Raw genomic sequence first — 26118 nt, forward strand, 5'->3', positions numbered from 1 at the left:
TTCAGTCAAGGACAATTTTATTGCTGCCAGAAGCATCTCAGCAGTACAACTGCAATTCTTCAAAGTATGCAGTACCTTTTTCAGACTGTGGAGGGAGCACTGTGCCCACTGGGTCAGATAAAACAAGTAGGAAAAATAACAATCACTTATTTTCCAGGATCAATTAATTGCATGGTGGAGCCAAAGAAAGTTTAAATAAATGCCGTCAAAGAATCATTATTGATCTTATATGAATTCCTGATAATGAAATCCACTGTGATATGAACTATGTCTATAGCTTTTCAATATAAAGCGTTTAAAGCTCAAATTTCTGTGTAAGCAAAATTGATGCACATTTGTGGCAAGTTCATTGTGGCATAACTCAATTAAAGGGCAAATAAATAGGCATCTTCTAAAAAGTGGTACACCACTTCAGTTAACTGATTCTACCATTAATTTAAAAAAATACAGAATTCACATAAAACCAACAACATCCTTTTTTTTAAAAAGACTTCAGATTAAATCAAAAATACATTTTCCAAATCATAGGAAATAAAACTCAAAAGTGCTGTTTCCATTATAAAACTTATTTGCATGGCTTTTCAGTATTAAAAATTCTTTCTTGTGCATAACAAAAACCTCCTAACAATTTTAACTCTTGCAGCACTTTTGCAAGCAGCTTGGCCACCCAAGAAAATTTGCTTGACAATTTTGTTTAACATTATATATCCCGAAGTGCTCCATGAACTCTCCTCTCCAAAATCCTCCTCAGCAAAGGTCAGGATGTAGAAGACAACATGCACATCAAACATATCTATAAGCACAAGGAACTACAGGTCAAAAAATAGACAGGAAGCAACAATTAGTTTATAAAATTGAGTGTCTCACAGTTAATTGTGGACTTGCAGAAGAAACAGATGGCACAAAACAGATTAAGATTTAGATTTAGAAATGGATGCAATTATACTGACAACACTAGAGAGAAAACTTTAAAATTGCTACAACCTTTTTTTGTTCCAGTTTTTGGGTCTTATAATTTTTTTAATATTCTTTTTATGCTTTTTAAATGAGTGCTTGAATAAATGGTTAGAATAAAATTAGCAGCATGAAAATGTTTGGCTCACTTCATTTCAGCCTGCTAAGGTATGCCCTTCAACAAATCTGCTTCAATGTCACAGCAGCTTCAGCCTTAAACCTTAATCATTTTGCCCAGTTAGATGACTGTTACAGGATGAAGTGGAGGACATGGAGAGATACTGCCCTCTTTAACTTGCAGATTTGTGCTACAACCTGAGGTTACTGCATCCATCCCCACAACTTCTTGACTGCTATCCTCATTATATAAACGCTTTATCCCATCATAGAAGTCATCCACATCCATTTCTTCTACTTTGCGTTTTGCCGAGGCTTGCTTGCAGGTGGAAGACGCAGGCAGGCATCGGTACGGTGCTGCTGTACTGCCAGTTCTTTTGGTGGTGTCCTTGATAAACTCTGGCTCTGTGGTAGGGGAGGAATAAAGCCTAAGCACTCCCCTACCACATGAGACCATGGTTTGCTTGCAGGGGTTGTAGATGTACACTGCATTGGGTGGTTGGGAAGGTGGAAATGTGGATAGGTGTCGAGCCACAAGTTCTCGACAGCGAATTAACTGTAAGCTATCGATCTGAAAACAAAGGAGTGCAGTGTTATTGAAACATTTGATCATGTAAAATAAACATGCAAATTGCATTGACTGACCACTCTAAAGACTAAAGGTGGTTGGTTCAATTCAATTTAATAATCAGAACGTATACAATCTGAAATCTTCACTCTTTGCAGAGTATAATTACAATAATGTTACATATGTGTAAAAGTAAACACTACATTCAGCGTCTTCAAGTTCTTTTTTAAACAGTTAAGAAATTTGCTACCTGGCATTTGAAGCAATGAACACACATGTAAATACACTTTTTCGAAAAATCAAACCTATTACCCAAAGTTGTTCAATGGGTATTTAAAATGTACTCAGTTATGTCATGCTAACATACAAATATGAGGCTGTTGCAATTAGCAGTAACTTGGGTCTTCAATCTTATCTTTCCACAAGAAATGCTGACCTGAACCCATCAAAAATAATATTGCTGCAGTTACTGTAACAAATTTACAAGTCCCACTATGAATGAGTAAAGATATTCTGATTCCCAGCCTAAATACCATTAAAAACATTTGATTTAAATTATGCATATATTTTTTTAAAGTGAACACCTCCAAATAAACAACTAGAACATACCTTTGCTTTTTTCATTATGTCAATAGTGAGAGCTAGCCAATCAGGAATTGATGTTTCCAGCTTGAGGCTGATGATGGCCAACGCAAGTGTAGAGCCCTTGAATTGCAGAAGCTGGTGACAGGCCATACATTGCTGTAGCTGCCTAATAAGGAGTGCAATATGTTGGGTTGGGTTCATCTTCAGCTGGTTGCTGAGTAACTGGGGACGGCTGGACATCATTGCATGAAACTAAAACATTTAAAAAGAATCAAGATTTCAATTAATGATAAAATATTTTATGAAAGACTCGAGCAAAAAAAAACTTAAAAGATTCCCCAGCTCCTAGCACTGGAACTTCTGCCAAAGGATTTTTGATCACAAGACTTAGGAGCAAAATCAGGCCATTCGGCCCATTGAGTCTGCACCACCATTTCATCAAGGCTGATCCATTTCCCCCTCAACCTGCCTTCTCCCCATAACCTTCTCAGACTAAGCAAGAACCCATCAATCGCCACCTTACAAACATCCTATGACTTGGCCTGGCCTCCACAGCTGCATCTGGCAATGAATTCCACAGATTCACCACCCTCTGGCTAAAGAAATTACTCATCTCCATACTAAATGGACATCCCTGTATTCTGAGGCTGTGTCCTCTTGTACTAGACTCCCCCACCATAGGAAACATCCTTTCCACATCCACTTTATCTAGGCCTTCCAACATTCAATGTGTTTCAATTAGATTCCCCCCCCCCATTCTTCTAAATCTCAACGAGCACAGGCCCAGCACTATCAAATGCTCCTCAAATCATAAACATGAAGTCTGCAGATGCTAGAAATTCAATCAACATACACGAAATGCTGAAGGAACTCAACAGGTCAGGCAGCCTCCATGGAAAAGAATAAACAGTTGACATTTCGGGCCAAGAACCTTCTTCAGGACTTCTCACATGATAACTCTTATATTCCTGGAATCATTCTTGTGAACCTTCTCTGAACCCTTTCCAAGGTCAACGCATCCCTTCTTAAATAAGGAGACTCTACTGCAAACATTGATTGGTTGCCTGGTGAACTCCGTGCATTGTGATCTGGCATTTTGCCTGCTCATAAACAGGACTGAGGTCTACGTGTCTGTTTACAGAATTGTTCACAAAAAAAAACATGCTTATAAGGACTCTGTCGCATGCTGCGTGTTTGTTTGCGCTATGGCTTTCACTGATACCCAGTCAAATTTGTGCCCCTCTCGATCTTCATGGGTAGAGACTAGGGAGAGTTGGTCATGTTGCTTCACAGCCAGTTGATGTTCGTGGATCTTTGTTGATAAGTTTTCTCCCAGTTAGGCTGACATAATATTTGCTGCAGTCCCCACATTGGATTTTGTAGACCACATTGATCTTGTCCAGTAGCTTGGTCCATTCTTTGGGTGTGCAGAGTACAATGTTGCTGTTGGCTTATGCTCCACCAAAATTTTTTGTTCTTGGAGCAGTTGGGCCATCATTTCCGAGATACTACTTTTGTATGGAAGGACAACCCGTTTGGTTGCCTCATGGTTAGTGCTTTGTCAAACTTGTAGACATCTTCTTATGAAGTTACGTGGGTATCCATTTCAAGCGAATACATTAAGCACAAGTTCCTCATCTTTATCCTTTAGTTGCACCATGCTGCAGTGTGTCTCTGCTCTGTGGACCAAGCTATACTGATACATTTGACTTTAGCTTCTTTGCTTCAAATTGCAGGGTGAATTTGATCATATTATGATTACTTGTCCCTAGGATTCTTTTACCTTAAGCTCTCTAATCAGTTCTGGTTCATTGCATAACACCCTATCCAGAATGGCTGATCCTCTACTGGGCTCAGCCATGAGCTGCTCAAAAAGGCAATCTCGTAGGTAATTTAGAAATTCCCCCTCCTGGAACTTAGCACCAACCTGATTTTACCCATCTACCTGCATATTGGTGTCCCTATGACTATTATAGCATTGCCCTTTTGGCATGCACTTTCTACCTCCTGTTGTAATTTGTAGGCCACATCCTTGCTACTGTTCGGGAGTCTGTATACAACTTCTACCAGGGTCTTATTACCATTGCAGTTCCTTAGCTCTGCTCACAATGATTCAAAACCTTCTGGCCCTATGTCACTTCTCTCTAATGATTTGATTTCTTTTTTTTTTAAACAATAGAGCAATGCTGTTCCCTCTGCCTTCCCGCCTGTCCTTTTGATACAATGTGTATCTTTGGACCTTAAGCTCCCAGCTATAATCTTTCAGCCATGATTCATAATGCCAATTGTAACTGTGCTGCAAGTTCATCTACTCTATTCTGTATACTGCGCACATTCTAATACAACACCTTCAGTCCTGTATTCACCCTTTTCGATCTTGTCCACCTTTTTACATTGCAACTCAATCTGTTGACTGCAATTTTGCCCTATTAGCAGCCTCTCCTCACTATGCATTGCCTCTGTTTGTAAACCAGCTGCATAACCTTCAGCACTAATATCCATCTTTCCTACGTCACTTGTTGCATTGAAGTATACGCAGCTCTGGACACTAGTCGCCCCATGCTCAAACTTCTGATTCCTAACTTTGTCTTAAGTCTTACAAACATCTGACTCTAAAACCTCTCCAATAAGAGTCCTGGCACTCTGGTTCCCATCCCACTGCAACTCTAGTTTAAACCCCACCATTAATAAACCTTCCCACTGGAATATTAGTACAGGTGCAAACCGTGCCTTCTCTACAAGTCCCACCTTCCCTGGAAGAGAGCCCAATGATCCAAAAATCTTTCCTCCCAACTATAGTTTTCTTTCAGTCACAATTCAGTGATGCCCAGAACGTCATACCTGCCAATCTCTAACTGCTACATCATCTGCCTTATTTTATATACTACATGAATACAAATATAACACTTCAGTCCTGTGTCTGTCACCCTTTTCCACTGCCACTAATCCCATCAACTGCAAATTTGCCCCATCATCTACCTGTCCTCCAACTGCAACTTTCCCCTATCATCTACCTGTCATCCAACTGCAATTTTCCCCTATCATCTACCTGTCCTCCAACTGCAATTTTGCCCTATCATCTTCCTTCCAGTCTTAATACATATGCTTGTAAACCAACTGCCCTATCATTCTGGTTCCCACCCAGTATCAAATTAGTTTAACCTTCCCCAACACCTCTAGCAAACCTGTACATACCTTACCTAGAAGAGATCCCAATGATCCAGAAATTTGAAACCCTGCCCCCTGCAGCCTCACATTTATCTGCTAAATCATCCTATTCTTACTCTCACTGGCACGTAGCACGGGCAACAATCCAGAGACCACTAGCCTAGAGGCCCTGCTTTTCAGCTTTCCACCTAGCTCCCTAGATGCTCTCTTCAGGACCTCCTCACTTTTCCTACATGTGTCATTGGTGTTAATATGTACCAAGACTTCTAGTTGCTTATCCTCCCCCTTTAGAACGTCATAGACCCAGTCAGAGATGTCCCAACTCTGGCACCTGGAAGGCAACACCATCTGGGTTTCTCTATCGCATCCACAGAATATCTTCTAGTTCTCTATTTACAGAATTCCCCATCATCACCACAGTCATCTTCTCCCCCCCTTCCCTTTCTGAGCCACAGAGCCAGACTCAATGTCAGAGACCTGGTCAGTGCAGCTTCGCCCCAACAACACCCCCCTCCAACCAGAAGGTCTTCCCCCTCAACAATATCTAAAACAAATACTTATTATTGAGGGGAACAGCCACAGGGTTACTCTGCACAGGCTGCCCATTTCCTTTCCCTCTCGAGAGCCACCCAGGTACCTGCCTCCTGCAACTCAGAGGTGACTACCTCCCTGTAGCTCTTATCTATCACCCCTTTAGTATCCTGTATCAGCCACAGCTCCAGTTCCTTAACTGCAGCTCAGGGCACCCGGTGCAGATGTGGTTATCCGGGAGGCAGAATTCCCACATCTCACACAACACAGCCTCTGGACCCACCCTCACAACTCTAACTATGCACTAACAAATGAAGAAGAAACTCATCAGATACATACCTCATCCAAGCCTGTTATCACTGAAACCTGCTGAGCCAAAGCCTCCCCACTCTAACCCTGATCCACTCACACAATGGCCATTCCAAGAGATAGCCTTTCTGCTTTGTCCCTGCCTTTTTTTCTTTGCCCTTGCTAATGAATCATAATTGCCCTGCCAAAACCCTGCAAGAGCTCCTTTTTAAAATCTATCTCCCAGACCTGCATGAGGCCTCCTTCAATTCAACTGCAACTACACTGAGAAAAGCCTGAAACATTAACATAGATGTGGGCTATCCTGCTCAGTACTTCCAGAATTCTGTTTTTATTTTGGATCTCCAGCATCTGTAGTTATTTGATTTTATTTTTACCTTCATTTTTCCTGTTAGGCATTTCCTCAAAACACTGAGGTTCATCAAATACAATTTTCCCTTCATAAAAATCACAATCTCATTCTTTTCTTAAATAGTGATATTACATTTACTTCTTTCTAACCTACTGAAACTACTGCAAAATCTAAAGGTTGCAAAGGATTGCCATTCATAACTATCTCTCTCAAAATCTTCAAATAAAGAGCAAGAAGATTTCCCATTTTACGAGGGCTTTCTCGCATGATAGTCATTATTTCCTCAGTCACTGGTCAATTGATTCCATTCTACTTCTACAACATTAGCGCCTTATGTAGTGGGAACAGATTCAAAATACTGGCATGCTATCAATCACTAAAGTGACAGAGTTGACACCCTGATTATGACAGGCATCTATTCACAAATTACTTACTAAAGCTCAGCTTAGGATTGGCAGTACAACTAGGATCCAGACCACATTACAGTCTTGATCCAAATGCAAGCATAAGATCGGAGTTGTGGGAATGAAGTCACCACTAAATGACTTGACAGTAATATAGCATCTGTAAAACAGAAGGCATATCATGGAGGAAAGTTCTTGTCCGCATGAAGTGACATTTTGTATAAGATTATTTATGGCTGAGGACCCCAATCATCTCATGCTCACAATTTCTCAGGACAATACCATCTACAGCAGCTCCATTAATGGTCTTCCCACAAAACAAGTCAGAAATGGAGATGTTTGCAGATAATTGATGTTCCTTCACTGTCGCCATATCCTAATCTTGGCATCACATTCATCCGAGCTGCAATTAGAGGTCCAAATAAATGTTATCTGCCCGCATTATAAGAATATTAGGGAATGGTATTCTTTGTAACTAACATTTAGAGCTAATCAATCACAATGTATTGTAAGAAAGTTCAGCAAGCTTTCGCTATGAGGCAATATATTCTAATGCTACTTGCTAAAAGCACAAGAAAAATTAAAGAAAATGCATTTACAATGTGAAGGAAATCCAAAGGTGTCACTGCATGTAGATCCCAGTTCAGCTTATCCAGTATAATCCTTTCCATTCGTAGAATATCTGCAGACGAACAACCACAGCTGCTATTCTTTACTATATCCTTCAAAGATGGAATTACCTGTAGAGGAGAAATACACAACTGTTGTTTTTATACATATATATATCTCTCCCATCTTCACTTTGATTCTCTTACCTATTCTGTGCTCTGATTTATGATGACCTTTGGAAGGTTGGAGGAAACTATAAAACATGCAACAACACATAAATCCATTGGGAAAAGGTAAAAATCTTTTTACTAACAGCACTGAGAGTGAAGGACAAATCCCGGTTGCTAAAACTATGAGGCAGCAACAACAACTGATGCCCACAGTACCACTCACACAGCTGATTTATCTAACATAACAACAAATTGATACTCTTTAGAGCATCATCAACCTTGAAAGCCACCCTTCAAAGTTCTCAAAGGAACAAAATCGTTTTTCTACATATAAAAGGTAAATTACCTACCTCATCTTCTTCGTTAGTTTTAGCTGCCAGGAAAAAACAACTGATGGCTATGCAACGCAGATATTTTGGACGGGCCTAAAAATAAGGCAGTGTATTGTTAATTATTCAATGTATTAAATTGATCAACATATTTAAGTAGTTTAATTCCAAGTAATCTATCATAGTGTGCTTTTTTAATACTGATTAAAGTTGAAAATTGTTTTTCCTGTCTATGAATAGGGAAGAATGGAAACATTACAAGAAACATATAGAATTTGTGTAAATGGGTTGCTGAGCGTGCAGATTTAGCAGCCCCAAAGGCCTGTTTCTATAATAGCATGACTTTAAAACAATGAAACTACTGCAGTTATGTGACCATGTCATGATTTTGAATATGTACTCTTCTGCTTATTGAAGGGAAATATCTCCAGCATGTCAAGTAATAACTGGCAGCTAGGAATACAATGGAATGGTTCCACAATATATTAGATAACTAGTAATGATACTTTATTTTTGACACTAGTGTATGCAAGTCTTTTAATGCAGCTGCCCTTATAACTAAAAGTACCAAAATTAGCAAGTTAATGGTTTTGAAGAAGGTGCAGCAAAGAAGCAAACCACCTGATCTAACATCTGTGCAGGCATTCTGTTTCATTGGAGCTTGCTTTCTGTATCTATCTCACCAATATAGGTATCACCCATTCTCTCTCACATGACGCTTCCCTAAGTGCATTATTCTATTTGCCCAACTACATACAAATTCTTATTATTTGCATGAGATAGTTTCTTTTGAATTCCCTAACAGCTTGGTTTCCATCATAAATGGAAGCATTTCAACATTTATTTAAAATTTAAACATAAATTTAAATTTTTTTAATTTTAAAAACATTGTTGCTCTTCAGGCCCATATTTTCACCCAAGCTTTTCATTTATAACAGCATCCTTCTCTTCTCAGAAAGTATCTTGGAGTTCACTTGCTTCCACTGTGCATTTTCTTAATGAGAGTTGTAGCACATCAGCCACCACAGATTTGATAGAAAACTGGGAGAATGAAGTGCAGAGTAATAGGAGACCAGGTTTTGTTAAACTGATTCAAGGAAACATACATGAACATTTGTTCACAGACAAGCTGTTTTCACAATTTAAAAAGTCTAGAATTGCAACAGTAGTCCAACTAAAACTTAATACATTTTACATAACCAAGTTTTTTCCCCCAATTGTTCCTTCTAAAAAGAAACCGTGAGGGTGCTTTGTATTTCTCTCCTCCCCCCCCCAAAACAAAATCCTTAATAATTTATATTTTAATAACTGCACTAAATCTTTTGTTCTAAGTTCATTGAGATGGAAGGTATCTTCAAGAGGCTGTGCCTCAAAGTTGCAGCATCCATTACTGAGGTCCCTCAACATCTCAAACATGCCCTCTTCTTGTTACTAACATCAGGGGGGAGGTACAGTGCCCAAAGGCGCACACCCAACAATTTAGTGACAACTTCATTCCCTCTACCATCAGATTTCTGAATGGTCCATGAACACTACCTTGTTATTTCTTTTCTGCACAATATTTGTAATACAGAGACTTTTGTATCTGCACTCTACTGCTGCTGCAAATAAACAAATTTTGTGTCCTACTGTATGTCAGTGATATAAATCTGACAGATCCACATTTTCTTCTACCCCTTTTAGAGTTATCTAAGCAGAAAACAGTTTCCCTTTTCCCCAATACTAGACTCAAAACCCTCCTTTTGGAGATAAGTGAAACTGTATTCTGCTTAAATAACTCTAAATGGGGTAGAAGAAAAATTGGATCAGAGTGAGATCCAAAAGTACGTTTATTATCAAAGTATGTATGCAGTATCCAACCCCAAAATCCGTCTCCCCAAAAATCAAACCTCCATGTGCAAAAGAAACACACTGCGCAAATGGCAACAAAAAAAGAGCAGGAACACAGAATACAAATTTAAAAAAAAATCAAAAGGTATATTTCAGTTCACTTCAGTGTTCATTGTCTACAGGCCACCCAGATTAAAAATCACCTAAACTAGCAACAAATAAAGGAGCAAGCAGAAAAATGTTATCGATTACGTTCCTAATATTTGACTTCTTTCCTGTTTGTTAGCCTCTCCTTTGGTGATCTAGTAGGTAGTGCCTGACTCTTTCTCGGTTTCATTTTTGACCTTCCGTCCCAGCAGATATCTGTACTGCTATAAACTGAACCTTCTGACTCTGTCTCAGCCAATAATGGCAAGTAGTAGCTATGCTATTTAAACCACCTTACCTATCGTTCACTCTGCAATCACAAATTCATCGAAGAAGTTATTCAGCAACATACTCTAATTTATCACGTAATCCATTGTCCCTTGCGAGCACATGACTCCACACTACTGGAGTGCTGCTCCATTTGCCATCTTTTGTGCCCACCTAACTAGAATCCAGAATTTACCTCCTTCCAATCACCACCATACCAATATCAATATCAAATCCTTTAACTATACAAGGGGTTTAGTCCTAAATAAAATCTGTGGAATGCCACTGTTCACTGCAATCCAGTCACTGTAATTACAGCTAAATATTACACTCTGCATCCTGCAATATTTAACTTACCACTTTTCCTTAGATCACCACGGTTTTTATTAATCAATCAGCAACATAAAATTTTCTCACATTATCAAAACAATTTTCACTTAAAAAACGTTTAGGCAGATACTTCTTCCGCTAATGATCCTTGTTCACCATTCATGCAACTTCATCCTCGTCTGTTTTCAGCCTCCAGGTTTAGGTCACTATTTTGGTCTCAATCCTTTATGATCCTTAACACTGTCGTGCATTTAGGGAACATCTTCATTTTTTCCTTGATTTTAGCTGCCAATAACCTTTCATACCAATTCTTTATCATCTTCATTTCTTTTGTAAATTCACTTCTGTGCATCTTCCTTATCCTTCCAAACTTTCTGATATATTCAACTCTTGGTATTTGTTGTAAGTCTCCCCTTTCTTAAAAAAAAACTTTATCCAGCCTACATTTACCTCAAGTCTGTTATTTCCTTTTATCATTCAGAATCTCCCTCTCAATGCCTCACTCTGTCTATCACTGATTTATTTTGAAGTTGCTGTTTCCATCTACTATGTCTTGGTAAAGATCCAACTTGCCACAATTTAGAACTGTTACTGCAATCTATTATTGTTCTTTCACCAAACTGCACTCAATCCGAACTCCGCCACTCAAATACACCATCCCAATGCCACCTTTTCCACTTGACCTGGTAATTCCCCAAAGCCATATGAATGAAACATCTAAGAGTTACACATCAGGAAAAATGGGGCCCTTTGACTCACTAAATCCTTGGCAATCATCAAGCACCCATTTACACTAATCCCACCTTATGCTGCGCTCATTCCCTCTAGATTCTACTGCTCATACAGACACCAGGAACAACTTAGATCAGCCAATTAACCTACCTTGGGGATGTGGGAGGAAACTGGCATATCTATAGGAAATCCACGTGGTCAAAGAGAACATGCAAACTGCACACATATAGGATTAAACCTAGTTTACTGGAGCCAAGAAGCACAGCTTTGGATACAGTGTATCCCAATTCTAGTACCTCCTATTTTTGTTGATTTTGTTTTAGACAATAAAGCTGAATGCATTTTGCTTTTTCTGTACTCTTTACTTTGGTGCAATCCCAGCTCTCGTTGGTTTAAATCCCCCAACTATCATTTCATATCTAAGAGATATGCCAATTTACTTGCTTCATCTGAAATTAGGAAACTAAGGTACCGTCCCTGCTCTTTTTCATTCCTCCATTCGGTTTGTTGAGCTTCCAAGTATATTTTAAATCAAACCTGTAATCAATCCTTAACCAAAAAAATCCTGTGGCTCCTCCCATTTTATCTATTTCACAACCCTTTCCTCAAGAATGTTGAGCTGCCGCTTCTGTTCAACTGAAACTCATGTTTCAGTATCAGACACTTTTATCATGCTCTGCCCTAGTTCACTGCCTTTGTTCCCAAGACTGTGCATTACACTATACACTTAGTGGCCACTGTACACCTGCTCACTACTGCAAATATCTAATCAGCCAATCATGCAGCAACAACTCAATGCATGCAGACATGGTTAAGAGGTTCAGTTGTTGTTCAGACCAAACATCAGAATGGGGAAGAAATATGATGCAAGTGACTTTGAACGTGAAATGATTGTTGGTGCCAGACAGGGGATTTGTGTATCTCAGAATCTGCTCATCTCCTGGGATTTTCTAGACATATAGAGAGCATGGTGCAAAAAACAAAATAAAAAATCCAGCCTCCGTAGTTCTGTGGGCAGAAACACTCCATTAATGAAAGAGATAGAAAGGAGAATAGGCAGACAAGGTTCAGGTTCGACAGTAACTCAAATAACCAGGCATTATAACAGTGATATGCAAATGAGCATCTGTGAACATCAAACCTTCTGATACAACAGAAGACCACACACATACTTTATTAGATACCCAACAAAGTAGCCACTGAGTGTCAACCAAGCCCCAGCCAGCAGTATTCCCTCTGCCTTCAAGGTTTGTCTGAGACCTCCAACCTTGAGTCCAATTTTGCTTCTTAGAAACACAATCCAATTAAATTTAATTTTCACTAATCTGATAAATGATTAAATTATTGATCAGTTTTGATTGGACCTTCAAACAGTGAGAAAATACACTGTTTTTGACAATATTAGGGCATGGGAAGCCTTGTCAATACATAGAACTTGGCCACAAGTATTTATGATCACTCCAAATACAAGTTATATACCATCATCTCCCTCACCTAGATCCACCTATCACCCACCTGCTGTGCTTTACCCTTTTTTCTACCTTTTTTGTACTGGCTATCTCCCGTCTTTCAGTCCTCAAAAGTCTTGACCCAAAACATTGGCTATTTCCCTCCCTATTTGACTTGCTGAGGTCCTCCAGCAAGTATTGCTATGAAACAATAATTTATTTCAGCAAATCTTTGTATCTGTAACCCCCTGGGTCGCCTCAGGCTCGCTCAGCTCGTTCCCGTCTAGGGGGAGCAGCCTTCGGCCCCGCCAAACTGGGTAATCAGCTGGTGTGGACGCTGTGTGATGTCCCCGCCTCGCCCAAAACCAGACAGTACACCATATGCGATTAAATGAGTACAATTTATAAAGGTTACTATAACTAAGTGATTAATAACGATACAGTATATATGAAGAGAAAATTAAAGAAAAGGCGCCAAACTTATCAAAGTCCAAACCACTTCGTGCACAGCCGTTGGAGCTCAATTACTGAAGTCTTCTGGCCACCATTCGATCCCCTCTGAACTCCTCGACTCTCCAAACAGCTCAGAACCCTCCAAACTCCTCGACTCTCCAAACAGCTCAGGACCCTCCGAGTGGTCAACCAAGCACATCTAGCTTCATCCCCCCCTCCTTGGAGAATCTCCCGGCCTCGGACCCCCCTTTGGGGTCCGATCCTCGCCCAGCTTAGAGCATTGCGTCCTCTCTCTCGACCCCCTTGCGCCGATCTGCCCAAAAGCCCGTCAACAAAAGCTTACAGACTCAGAAGAAAGAACATTAATCCCCATTTGGTTTACAAAGGAATACCATTCTCGGTATCAGTAAATTAGCATTCCTGCTAGTTAACAAAAGGAAACCCTTTCCCAACAGTAACAAAGAAAAAAAAGAAACCCCCTTTACACACTTCCTCCACCAAATAAAAGTCATGTCCTCATGACTACTAAATAACTCGCCACCTTTCCTGCCAACACACCGTAACCCAAGCACAAACAGTGACATCTCCTCCCCACACAGTAACCCTCATGCCCTGTTCCTCAGGCGCTACTTAGGCCAACTATCTGGGAGTTCCCTAACCCTTCTGAGGCCTCCGTACCCCCTCACCTAAACCCTTCAGGCTCGGACACAACTGGGGATACCTTGGGCCCACTACCAACTCCTCTCTCAACCTCTCACTCATGCCCCACACTGCACACAGCTAACCCTCCCCGCTACACCTGACTCATCTTCCTCAATCGAGGGAAAGTCAGCAAAAGGCAGCATGTACCACACATCCAGCACATCATCCATCGAATCTGTATTCTTCCTCATTCCTGTGATCGGTAGCTGCTGTTTGATCTTCTCCAAACGGAAACACGTGGCCTGCACTGCTCCCGCAGTCTCTTCAGCCTCCTGTTCAGTATTCACTGCACTTCTCTCCAGCTTTTTCTTCCTCATGACTTCTTCCAGATCAACTTTCAGGTTTTGCACTTCATTTGAACTGTCGATGGTCATCTTCAGGTTCCCTTCAAGCTTCCGCTTCTCTCTTCTGAGATTCGTCTGTAATTTCTTCACCTCTGCAAACTCCCCTCTCCGGGTTCTCAGTTTGATATTACCCTCAGTCAGACAACTTTCTTCATTCTCTCCAACTTGTAAGTCTTCCGAATGGTTCCAGATCACTTTCTCCAGTCTCTCCGTCTTCATTTCAAACTTGATTCCGTAGAGACAGTCTCTCACGAGCTGCGACCTTCGCCAGCCCTGGCACGTGTCCCGAAAACACTTTAACTCGGTAGTTCTCAGCTGCTCCTGCAACGACCTCACTTCATATTCTCCTGAGGCAAATCCAAATACCAAGAGATCATCCACATACACCAAAACTCCAAACGCCTCCACATCCCCTATGGTCTTCCACCTGCCCCGCAGGAAGGTTGCAAGGGCTCCAGATATGCACTCTGGCATCTTTTCGGACCCGAAGTCTCCTAGGGAATTTATAACGGCCGTCTTCTCCTTGTTGGCCCCACTCATCGGGATCTGGCAACATCCACTCCTCAGATCCAGCACCTTAAACCACTTCACACCACTCAGACAGGCCATCGCCTCTCTGGCTCTCAGGGCCATATTCTGGTCACTGACAGTGCGCCTCTTCAATGCAATATAATCCATACACACGCTGCCTACATCTTCCACGGCTGTAGGGGCCAGTCGCCGCAACCTCTCTCTCTCCGAGGTGTCTTCAGCAGTCAGCTCCCCTCCCTTGTGGTATTTTGCAGCGTCCACGAAGAGGGTCTCACCCTCAGATACTTCCCCCAGGCCGTACCACCACTGGCTCTTGTTTGAATTCGGTATCAGCCCAATGTTGCTACACACGTCCGCACAAGCAGCTCGAAACCCTGGGTGCATCGACAATGCCTCCAAACAGCGCTCACCCACCTCCTCTGGGCAGGCTCCCAAGCGCACCAGCAGGATTTTGGTTCTCTCTAGAACAGAAACGCTGCCCGTCTCAACAGGGTCCAGACACATCAGCATTAACGATTCATGAACCTCAGTCTCCTCCACATTTGCCTCTAAGAACTCCATTTTCACTGACCAACAACCGTTGTCTGGATAATCACCGGCACTGGTACCCCGAATCTCCAGTGTCCTCAATGTTGTCAAGGGTAAATGCTTCCAATAACGGTTATGAAACAAACTGTACAGCAACTTCACCTGCGCCCCGGTGCTGAGGATGGCTTTAACTTGACTTCCATCCATCCGTAACAACACCTGTGCGCATGGCCCCTCTAAGCCTTCAGGAATAGGGTCTGTTCCTTTCAGGAGTTCCTTGGTACATTGCTGGGAACGTGCTCCCCCAGAGACCCCAAGCCGTTCCCCCACTGGGCCTCCTCTAAGTTTCCCGACACCTCTCGAATCAACGGAACAACTGATCCCCTTGACAGATCCACTTGGCACCACAAGCAATTTATCTGCCCCCCTAGGCAAAAAGGGATACCCTAAAAACTTCCCACCAATCTCCTGCCACAGATATAATAAGCCCCCCAGCTGCGGCATTTGACTTCCAGTCGAACCACACGCATTTTCCCACACTTTCCCAGAACTGGCAGCGGTCACTTCGAGGTAATTGCGCCCGACAGTTCTAACAAAGTCACCAGCCCGCCTACTCAAACTTTCAACCCGTCCCTGTCGCTTTCCCTCAGCCAAGCACTGCCACTCACCCAACAACTGAGAGGTCCGCTCCACCCACGCCTCCGCCCCTTTAGGGCTGGACATTATTCCAATAACCGGGCGGAGCTCACCACTGCTGAAACATCCCAACCTGTCACTCCTCACTCTCCAAACAGTACGGACAACCCATGGTCCCACCACCATTTCGTCAGCCAACAGCAACCACCCCACCCAACGCACACACAGCGATAACCAGCAATCGCACACCCACAAAGGCACACCAGCTCTTCGCCGCAGACACAATTTAAAGAGGGTGATCACACAGCTTCCACAGAAATCAACCCCGGACGAGCACCCCACAATGTAACCCCCTGGGTCGCCTCAGGCTCACTCAGCTCGTTCCCGTCTCGGGGGAGCAGCCTTCGGCCCCGCCAAACTGGGTAATCAGCTGGTGTGGATGCTGTGTGATGTCCCCGCCTCGCCCAAAACCAGACAGTACACCATATGCAATTAAATGAGTACAATTTATAAAGGTTACTATAACTAAGTGATTAATAACGATACAGTATATATGAAGAGAAAATTAAAGAAAAGGCGCCAAACTTATCAAAGTCCAAACCACTTCATGCACAGCCATTGGAGCTCAATTACTGAAGTCTTCTGGCCACCATTCGATCCCCTCCGAACTCCTCGACTCTCCAAACAGCTCAGGACCCTCCGAGTGGTCAACCAAGCACATCTAGCTTCATCCCCCCCCTCCTTGGAGAATCTCCCGGCCTCGGACCCCCCTTTGGGGTCCGATCCTCGCCCAGCTTAGAGCATTGCGTCCTCTCTCTCGACCCCCTCGCGCCGATCTGCCCAAAAGCCCGTCAACAAAAGCTTACAGACTCAGAAGAAAGAACATTAATCCCCATTTGGTTTACAAAGGAATACCATTCTCGGAATCAGTAAATTAGCATTCCTGCTAGTTAACAAAAGGAAAACCTTTCCCAACAGTAACAAAGAAAAAAAAGAAACCCCCTTTACATATCCTTTCTCAAACTCTTCTCAATATTAGCTAAAGTTGGCCATGTGCACAGATCCAGACACCACCAGTCGATACTGCCATCACTACCTTGGGCTAACCCTACCATGCTGCTGCTGATTCCAACTTGGAGAAGTAAACTCAATGAACGAGGTTGAGTAGGTGCATCAAGTACAGCCAACCAACACAGAACAATACAGCACAGAAACAGGCCATTTGGTTCACAGTGTTGTGCCAAACCACCTAAGAGGCAAATCAAAAACAACCAAACACGAATCCCTCCTACCTACGCCATGTCCATATCCCTCCATCTTCCTTACATCCATGTGTCTATCCAAATGTCTCTTAAAAGCCTCTAATGTATTCCATGTATATCACCATTCCAGGCATCCATGACTGAGTAAAAGAACTTCCCCTCACAGCACCTTTGAACCTACCTCCTCTCACATTCAGTTCATGCCCTCTGATACTAGACATTTCAACCCTTGTAAACAGATACTCTTTGTCCACTCTATCCAAGCCTTTCATAACCTTGTAAATCTCTACTGAACCTCCCCTCAGCCTCCGCACTCCAGAGAAAACAACCCAAGTTTATCCAGTCTCTTGTGATAGACATGTCCTCTAAACCAGGCAGCATCCTGGTAGTCCTCTTCTACACCTTCCTCAAAGCCTCAACAGCCTTCCTATAGTGGGGTGACCAGAACCATATGCAATATTCCAGATGTGGCCTAACCAGAGTTTTATGACTTTTGAACTCAATGCCTTGACTAATGAAAGCAAGTGTTCTGTAAGTCTTCTTAACCAGCTTATCAACCTGAATAACTACTTCCAAGGAGCTATGAACTTGGATCCCAAGCTCTCTCTGCTCAGCAGCACTGTTAAGCATCTTGTCCTACCATGGTCCAGCATCTCTCATTTATCTAGGTTAAACTCCATATGCCATTTCTCCACCCATATCTGCAACTGATCTATATACTCTCCCACAATTACCTTATCTATCCTTTATCTGTAGCTATCCTAAACAATGAGGAGTTGTGGTCACTGTTCACCCACTGAAAGGTCAGTCACCTGGTCAGGCTCATTACCCAAACACCAGATCCAATATGGCCCCTCCTCTCATTGGCTGTTCATATATTGATTCTCATTCACCAAATCAATGCAAGCCAGGAAGTACCAATCCTGGTTGGAAAGAAATGTCTGCACTGTCCCAGAATAACTCAGCACAAGACTAGCATTAGATTACTCAGAGATGTGCACTTAATGCTTTAATTTGTATTGTTTTAAATGCATTTATTGACATAAATTAAATGAAAACCCTTGAGATTTAACACAAGTTCCTTACCTTTATCAGAGCCAAAAACCTGTCCAAAATAGTGATGGCAAGAGAAAGGGTTTCTGGATAAAAATAAAATGTGCTGTTCAGTTCAGCCAGCCATTGAATCACCTCATCCCGCTGTGCTGGAGAGACATCCGTGTCCTGCAATGGGAGAAGAAACTGATTCTCAGATTCATACAGATGCAATCTTACACAACAATCTTGCTTTCACTTGTTACGAACCCCGTAACTGGGTCACTTACCAGCAAAGATAGAGAGGTCCGTTGAAGTCTGATGGTACTATTTTTAACAGTACTTATTGATAAAAATACACAAAAGTAATATCAATGCAAACATACAGATAATATACGTCGTCAATACTAAATCTAAAAGTGTGGGTATAATAATAATCAATAAGAAATAAGCTCTATTGTTGTCTAGGGGATAATGTATTGTCCGATGGAAATATAAAAGTCACTCAGTTCATGCAGGCTGCAGCCTTTGGTTGGAGTCGAGAGAGATATTTTAGAACTTGCCAGCTTGTCCTTTTTATGATGTCGATCCTTCCAGAGTTCCGTTTTTGTAGTCGGTCCTTTAGCTAAGCCGTTCCATGGAAAACTCGTCATCCGGGCAAGGATGGACACACACACACACACACACACACACACACACGAGTCACCACCGGCTATCGCTATTAAACGCTGTCACGGGATTTCTAGCGTTTCTCCTGGTGCGTCTAAAGGGGTTGTTCCCCAGACCCTCTTTTATCCTTACTCACGGGGTCTCAGATGTCAATCAGGTTGGGATGATGCAATCTCTCAACCAGCCCAATTTGTTCATTCCCTGAGGGCTTCAATGAATAGTACAGTACTCAATACACAATTCCATCTCCAAGAGACAATGGCCGTTATCCGTGGCTTTGTCTTTCTGAGGCCCAGGACACATTCCAAACCTTGAGGATTCTGCATGTCTCTCTCTCATTTCCTGGATCCCAGACCCGAATTAACAGCGATCTTGTGATTCTCAAAAAGGAGGGGGCTACTTTGTACCCTTCAGCCCCTCAGAGTTGTGGTACATTCGTAACACACTAAATTCTTTAAAAGCTAAAAGCAAATTTTACATAAAACAAGAGAATAAAACAACATTGGATCTTGACACATCCTACCCTAAACCAGCAATAGTGAACACACTTTGCCAGAATCTGAACAGGAGTTCTGCACTTGGCAAAAAATCATATTAGATAAGAGTAAAATTCAGTGTCAATATAATCCCTGTCAATTGCATTGTCAAAGAATTTTCTAGTTCTGTGTGTAGGTAAGTTTAAGGATTTAAAACTGAGGATAGTGGATACTCAAAATATATCAAAGATTAAGACTGACAGAACTCTGGATATGGCGGGAATCAGAGAATATGGGGAGCAGGCAAGTGAATTTGAGGCAATGAATCTTTAATGTTTTCCATTTTTAATATCTTAGTTCTTATTCAATTGAAACTTAAAACAGAGCTGAAAATAAACATTAAAAAAAACTATACATATTCAGTATTTAGATAGTGTTTAAGAATGGCATCTCCTATAGAACAATCATTTTTTCTAAATATCTTTTTTACCAACACAAACACCTCTGTGTAAATTTCATCAGAACTAAAACAAAAAGGACAAAAATGGTAACTATGACATGCAGTTATTTTGAGATACAATTTTTACAGAACAGCACATTATGGAATTTGAAAAATCCCTCAAAGACTATATACTTGTCTTGAATCACAGAAGTTTACCCAAGGGGCTCTCATTCAGTCCATAATGTCTCATTTTTCCATCATAAGGTTAAACAAAATAACAAAAGTCCCCTGGAATACACAAGATAAAACACTAACATCAACTTTCAAATTCAGAATCAGAATCAGGTTTATTATCACCGGCATGACGTGAAATTTAACTTAGCAACAACAGTTCAATGCAAAACACAATCTAGGGGAGCGAGAGCGAGAGAGAGAGAGAAAATAATAAATAAAATAAAACAGAATAATAAATAAGCAAGAAAATTAATATGTATTGAATAGATTTTTAAAAATATGCAAAAACCAGAAATACTGTATACAGGTAGTCCCCAAGTTACGAACGTCTGGCTTACGGACAACTCGTACTTACGAACCGAGGAAGGAGAACACCGTCCGCCATTTTAAGTTGTTGCTGTTGACACTGTGTTGAATGTTTAACTTTGTATTTGGTTCAAATTTTTCTTAGTAAGATTCACCCTGACATCGCCCCCCCCCCCCCGTCCCCCATTCCGGTTGGCTGGTGGCGCAGTCAGATCAGCACCGGGCTAGAGAATGGAGGCTCTCGAGTTCGATTTAGCGACAGACTGCTCCCGTGCCAGGTGGATGACGATCCAGTGCCTCCCGTACCATCCGTGCCGGGTTGATGTCGAGCTCGCAACTCGAGCTCGTTAAAAAAAAAGCACGGCCAACTCCAGTTTAAATTCCCACGCGGAATATTGTGGAGGATCAAATACCCAAACCCAGAACAGCCCCCACTTGTCCCATTTAACCTGTCTCAGTGCGGTGCAGTTTAGGACCCGAGAAATTTAGTGCTGTGGTCCTTAGGACCCAGCAGACCTCGGGCGCCAGCACAGGTCGGGACCCGCCACACGCAGAGTTTCTGTTCCATTGATGGGAAGCGATCGCGATTGAAAATAAAGTGGAAAAATAAAGTGTTTGGAAAGAGGTGAAACGCCATCAGTCATTGGAAAAGTGTTAGGCTACAGTCGGGTGCGAATAATGGAGCATGTGAAAGGCCCTGCCCCGATGAAAGCTACAATTATTACTAAACAATGCAGTGGTTTAATTATTGGAATACATACATTTCTTAAGTGTTTTATATGCATAGAAAGGTAAAATATATACTATCTACTAATACAAACATTTGACTAACTGACGCTAAATAATACTGGATGTACTTGTTCCAACTTGCGTACAAATCCGACTTAAAGACGGACAAAGGAATGGAACTCGCACATAACCCGGGGACCGGGGACTTAAGAAAAGTGAGGTAGCGTCCATAGCTTCAATGCCCATTTAGGAATCGGGTGGCAGAAGGGAAGAAGCTGTTCCTGAATCACTGAAGGTGTGCCTTTAGGCTTCTGAATCTCCTACCTGATGGTAACAGTGAGGAAAGGGCATGGCCTGGTTCCTTAATAATGGATGCTGCCTTTCTGAGACACTGCTCCCTAAAGATGTCCTGGGTACTTTGTAGGCTAGTGCCCAAGATGGAGCTCACTAGATTTACAACATCCTGCAGCTTCTTTCGGTCCTGTTATGTAGCCCCTCCATACCAGACAGTGATGCAGCCTGTCAGAATGCTCTCCATGGTACAACTACAGAAGTTTTTGAGCGTATTTGTTGACATGGCAAATCTCTTCAAACTCTTAATAAAGTATAGCCGCTGTCTTGCCTTCTTTATGGCTACATCAATATGTTGGGACCAGGTTAGATCCTCAGAAATCTTGTTACTGAGGAACTTGAAGCTGGTCACTCTCTCCACTTCTGATCCCTCTATGAGGATTGGTATGTGCTCCTTCATCTTACCTAATATCCCCAACAAAATGAAATATATTCATCTGTGTGCATCAACAAAAAAAAAATACATTTTTAACAGCATCCACATTAACAATTTTCAAGATTACAAGTGGGAAGGAAAGAACAAAAAGGTCCATGAGAAGGTGGAAGGAGGACAAAATGATTAACTGATGGTAGTGCATATACTAAAAGGCTAAAGAAGGTTTTAGTGCAGAATCACATGAAATAAAGGAAATATGGAAGGAATTTTGGTAAATAAAAATATTGTCATAAATGCTAATTATCTGGAATGCTGAAAGACTAATATGTCATTTTAGAAGATGAAACATTGCTCCTCTAATGGTGACGCCAACATTGAGATTTATTAAAACTGCAAACAGATCAGAGTGGATGAATTAAAATCCACAGGGAGACTTGGGATCACATTTGTAAACAGAGGTCATTAAATTGGTCACCAAATGTCCAAGCAAGACACAGTAAATTACATTGTTAATGCAAATGCAGCATCACAAACTAAAATTGCAATAAATTGTTGCCTTATGTTTAAGGGATTAAGGCTGTGAAAAGAAGGGAGGTAAATAAATAAACTGAGCATCTCCTGTGACTGGACAGGAAGAAGCTCCAAGAACTGGAATAAGTAGATATAGGTGGAAATTGTACGATAAGACCATAAAACACTCGAGTAAAATTAGGCCGTTTAGCCTATCAAGTCTGCTCCGCCATTTCATCATGGCTGATCCATTTCCCTCTGAACCCCATTCTCCTGACTTCTCCCTGTAATTTTTCATGTCCTGACTAATCAAGAATCTGTGAACCTCCCCATTAAACGCACTCAATAACCAGCCTTCCACAGCCAACTGTGGCAACAAGTTCCAGAGTCACTAAACTTTGGCTAAAGAAATTCCTCATCTCCATTCTAAAAGGACATCCCTCTACTGTGAGACTGTACCTTCTAGTCCTAGACTCTTTCCCCCTATCCCCCCCCCCATAGGAAACATCTTCTCTATCTAGGCCTTTCAACATTCAATAGGTTTCAATGAGATCCGCCCCCCCCCCCCATTCTTCTAAATTTTAGCAGGTACAGACCCAGAGCCATCAAACCCCCATCATATAATAAGCCTTTCATTCCCAGAATCATTCTTGTGAACCTCCTCTTAATCCTCTCCAATGTCAACACATCCATTCTTAAATAAGGGGCTCAAAATGCAACAGTACTTGAAGTGAACTCTCACAAATGCCTTACAAAACTTCAGCATTAGATCCTTGCTTTTAAATTCTAGTCCTCTCAAAAAGAAAGCTAACATTGCATTTGCCTTCCTCACCACCAACTCAATCTACAAACTAACCCGAATTAACATGAATCCACACAACTCCCAATTCCTTTTGCACCTCAGATTTTTGAATTTTCTCCCCATTTAGAAAATAGTCTATGCCTTTATTCCTTCTACCAAAGTGCATGACCATACACTTCCCGACACTGTACTCCATCTGCCACTTTGCCAATTCTCCTGATCTGTCCAAGTCCTTCTGCAGTCTCCCTGCTTCCTCAACACTACCTATGCCTTCACCTATCTTTATATCGTCCTCAAACTTGGCCACAAAGCCATCAGTTCCAGCATCCACATCACTGACATGTAACATGAAATGCAGCAATCCCCACACCAACCCCTGCAGAACACACCAAATCACCAACAGCCAGTCAGAAAAGGCTCCCCTTATTACCAATCTTTGCCTCCTGTCAATCAGCCAATGCTCTATCCATGCTAGTATCTTTCTTGTAATACCATGGGCTCTTATCTTACTATGCAGCTTGGTATATGGCATCTTGACAAAGGCCTTTTGAAAATCCAATACATGACATCCAACTTTCCTTTCACAATCCTGCTTATTATTTCCTCAAAGAATTCCAAAAGATTTGTCAGGCAAGATTTTCCCTTAAAGAAACCAAAATAGGCCGATTTTATTGTACCAGGAAATCTCATCCTTAACAATCGACTCCCAACATCTTTCCAACCGCTGAGGTCAGATCAACTAGCCTATAGTTTCCTTTCTTCTGCCTCTCTCCCTTCTTGAAGAGTGGGGTGACATTCGCAATTTTCCAGACCTCCAGAACCATTCCATGATCTATTGATTATTGAAAGATCATTACTAATGCCTCCACAATCTCTTCAGCTTCCTATTTCAGAACCCTGGGGTGTAATCTATCTGGTTCAGGTGACCTATCTATCAGACTTTTCAGCTTCCCAAGCACCTTGCCCCTAGTAATAGCAATTGCACTCACTTCTGCCCCTCAACACACTTGAATTTTCGGCATACTGCTAGAGTCTTCCACAGTGAGGACACCTAGGAAGTACTCAATCAATTCATGTCATTTCCTTGTCCCCCCATTATTACCTCTCCAGTGTCCAATATCTATTCTCACTGCTCTTTTACTCTTTATTTTTCTGAAAATATTTTGGTATCCTCTTTGATAGTATTGGCTAACTTACTTTCATATTTCATCTTTTCACTCATGGCTTTTTTAGTTGCCTTGTGTTGGTTTTTAAAAGCTTCCCAATCCTCTAATTTCCCACTATTTTTTGCTCTATTATATCCCCTCTCTTTTGCTTTTATGTTGGCTTTGACTTCCCTTGTCAGCTACGGTTGTGTCATTCTTCATTTAGAATACTACTTCTTTCTTTGGGATGTACCTATCCTGCACCTTCCAAATTGGTCCCAGAAACTTCAGCCATTGCTGTTCTGCCATCATCCCTGTTGGTGTCCCCTTACAATTAACTTTGACCAGTTCCATTCTAATGCCTCTGTAATTCCTTTTACTCCACTGTAATACTGATACTTTTGTCTTTAGCTTCTCCCTCACAAATTGCAGGGTGAATTTGATCATTATGATCACTGTCTCCTAAGGGTTCCTTTACCTTCAGTTCCGTAATCAAATACAGTTCATTACACAACACCCAATCCATTATAACTGATTCCCTAGTGGACTGAATTACAAGCTGCTCTAAAAAAGTCATCTCATAGGCATTCTACAAAGTCTTTCTCTTGGGATTCAAAATCAGCACCAACCTGATTATACCAATTTACCTAAAGATGCATCAGAGCATCCTGGAGAGAATGATCCTTTCAGATGGTTGAAAGAGAAAGCTGCTTCTTGTGTTGGAACTGAAGGTGTCAGAAACTGCAGGGATCAATTCATTAAGCACGGTGGGCTGGAAAGGGAAGATGAGGAGATATGCATCCTAGTTCTAGAAGTGTGAAAAACTGGAAAAATGGAATGACCATGGTCAACTATAATGGAGTGCTTGAGAAAAAATAGAATAATTGAAAGTTCTGAGAGAAAAGGTAGCATTGTCAGAAAAGATTCAACAAAGAAATTGACAAGAGAATTAACTCAAGCAGGAAACAAAATGAAACAAAACATAATCAAGGAAGCTGGAATCAGCATTTAAAGTCACAGAAAACTACAGTATAGAAACAGGCCCTTTGGTCTATCTAGTCAATACCAAATTGCCTAATCCCATCAACCTTCAACTGGACCACACCCATCCATAACCCTCCCATGTATCTATCCGAACTTCCTTCAATGCATACAAACCCTCACCCACCACATACACTAACAGCTTGTTCCACTCTCACTATCCTCTGAGTTAAGATCCCGTTAAATATTTTGCCTTTCACCCTTAATCTATGTCCTCCAGTCCTAGTCTCACCCAATCTCAGTGGAAAAAAGCCCGCTTGCATTTACCTTATCTATACCCTTCATAATTTGTGTATCTCTATAAAATCACTGCTCATTCTCCCACACTCCAGGGAGTAAAGTCCTCATCTACTCGACCTTAACCTATAACTCAGGTCCTCAATTCCTGGTAACATCTTTGTTTCTCTGCACTCTTTCAATCTTATTGATATCTTTCCTGTAGGCAGGTGACCTGAATTGCACACAATGGAGCTGTTCTGGGAACCCTGCCTCCTTGTGATTTTAATAAATAACTTGGATGAGGAAGTGGCAGGGTGTGTAATTAAGTTTGCAGATGACACGAAGGTTGGTGGTATTGTGGATAGTGTGGTAGTTTGTCATGGGTTACAACAGGACATTGATAGGAAGTGGCAGATGTGAGTTCAGTCCCAAAAAGTGTGAAGTGATTCACTTTCGATGAATTTGAAGGTAGAATACAAG

General features: G+C 41.6%; 1 protein-coding gene across 1 annotated transcript in view; it reads right to left on the bottom strand.

The window, feature by feature from the left end:
* ccni (cyclin I) overlaps positions 1–26118 on the bottom strand; it is a 44742-nt gene continuing 18624 nt past the window's right edge. Inside the window, exons 3-7 of the mRNA XM_059988846.1 lie at positions 18393–18527; positions 8118–8192; positions 7588–7728; positions 2249–2476; positions 1–1642 (exon numbers count right to left, since the gene is read on the bottom strand). Of these exons, the coding sequence (XP_059844829.1) occupies positions 1193–1642; positions 2249–2476; positions 7588–7728; positions 8118–8192; positions 18393–18527 (1029 nt within the window). The 3' untranslated portion in view covers positions 1–1192. The remainder of the gene's footprint in view (positions 1643–2248; positions 2477–7587; positions 7729–8117; positions 8193–18392; positions 18528–26118) is intronic.

This window comes from Hypanus sabinus, chromosome 14 (assembly GCF_030144855.1).
Source record: "Hypanus sabinus isolate sHypSab1 chromosome 14, sHypSab1.hap1, whole genome shotgun sequence".
NCBI classification, from domain to species: Eukaryota; Metazoa; Chordata; class Chondrichthyes; order Myliobatiformes; family Dasyatidae; genus Hypanus; species Hypanus sabinus.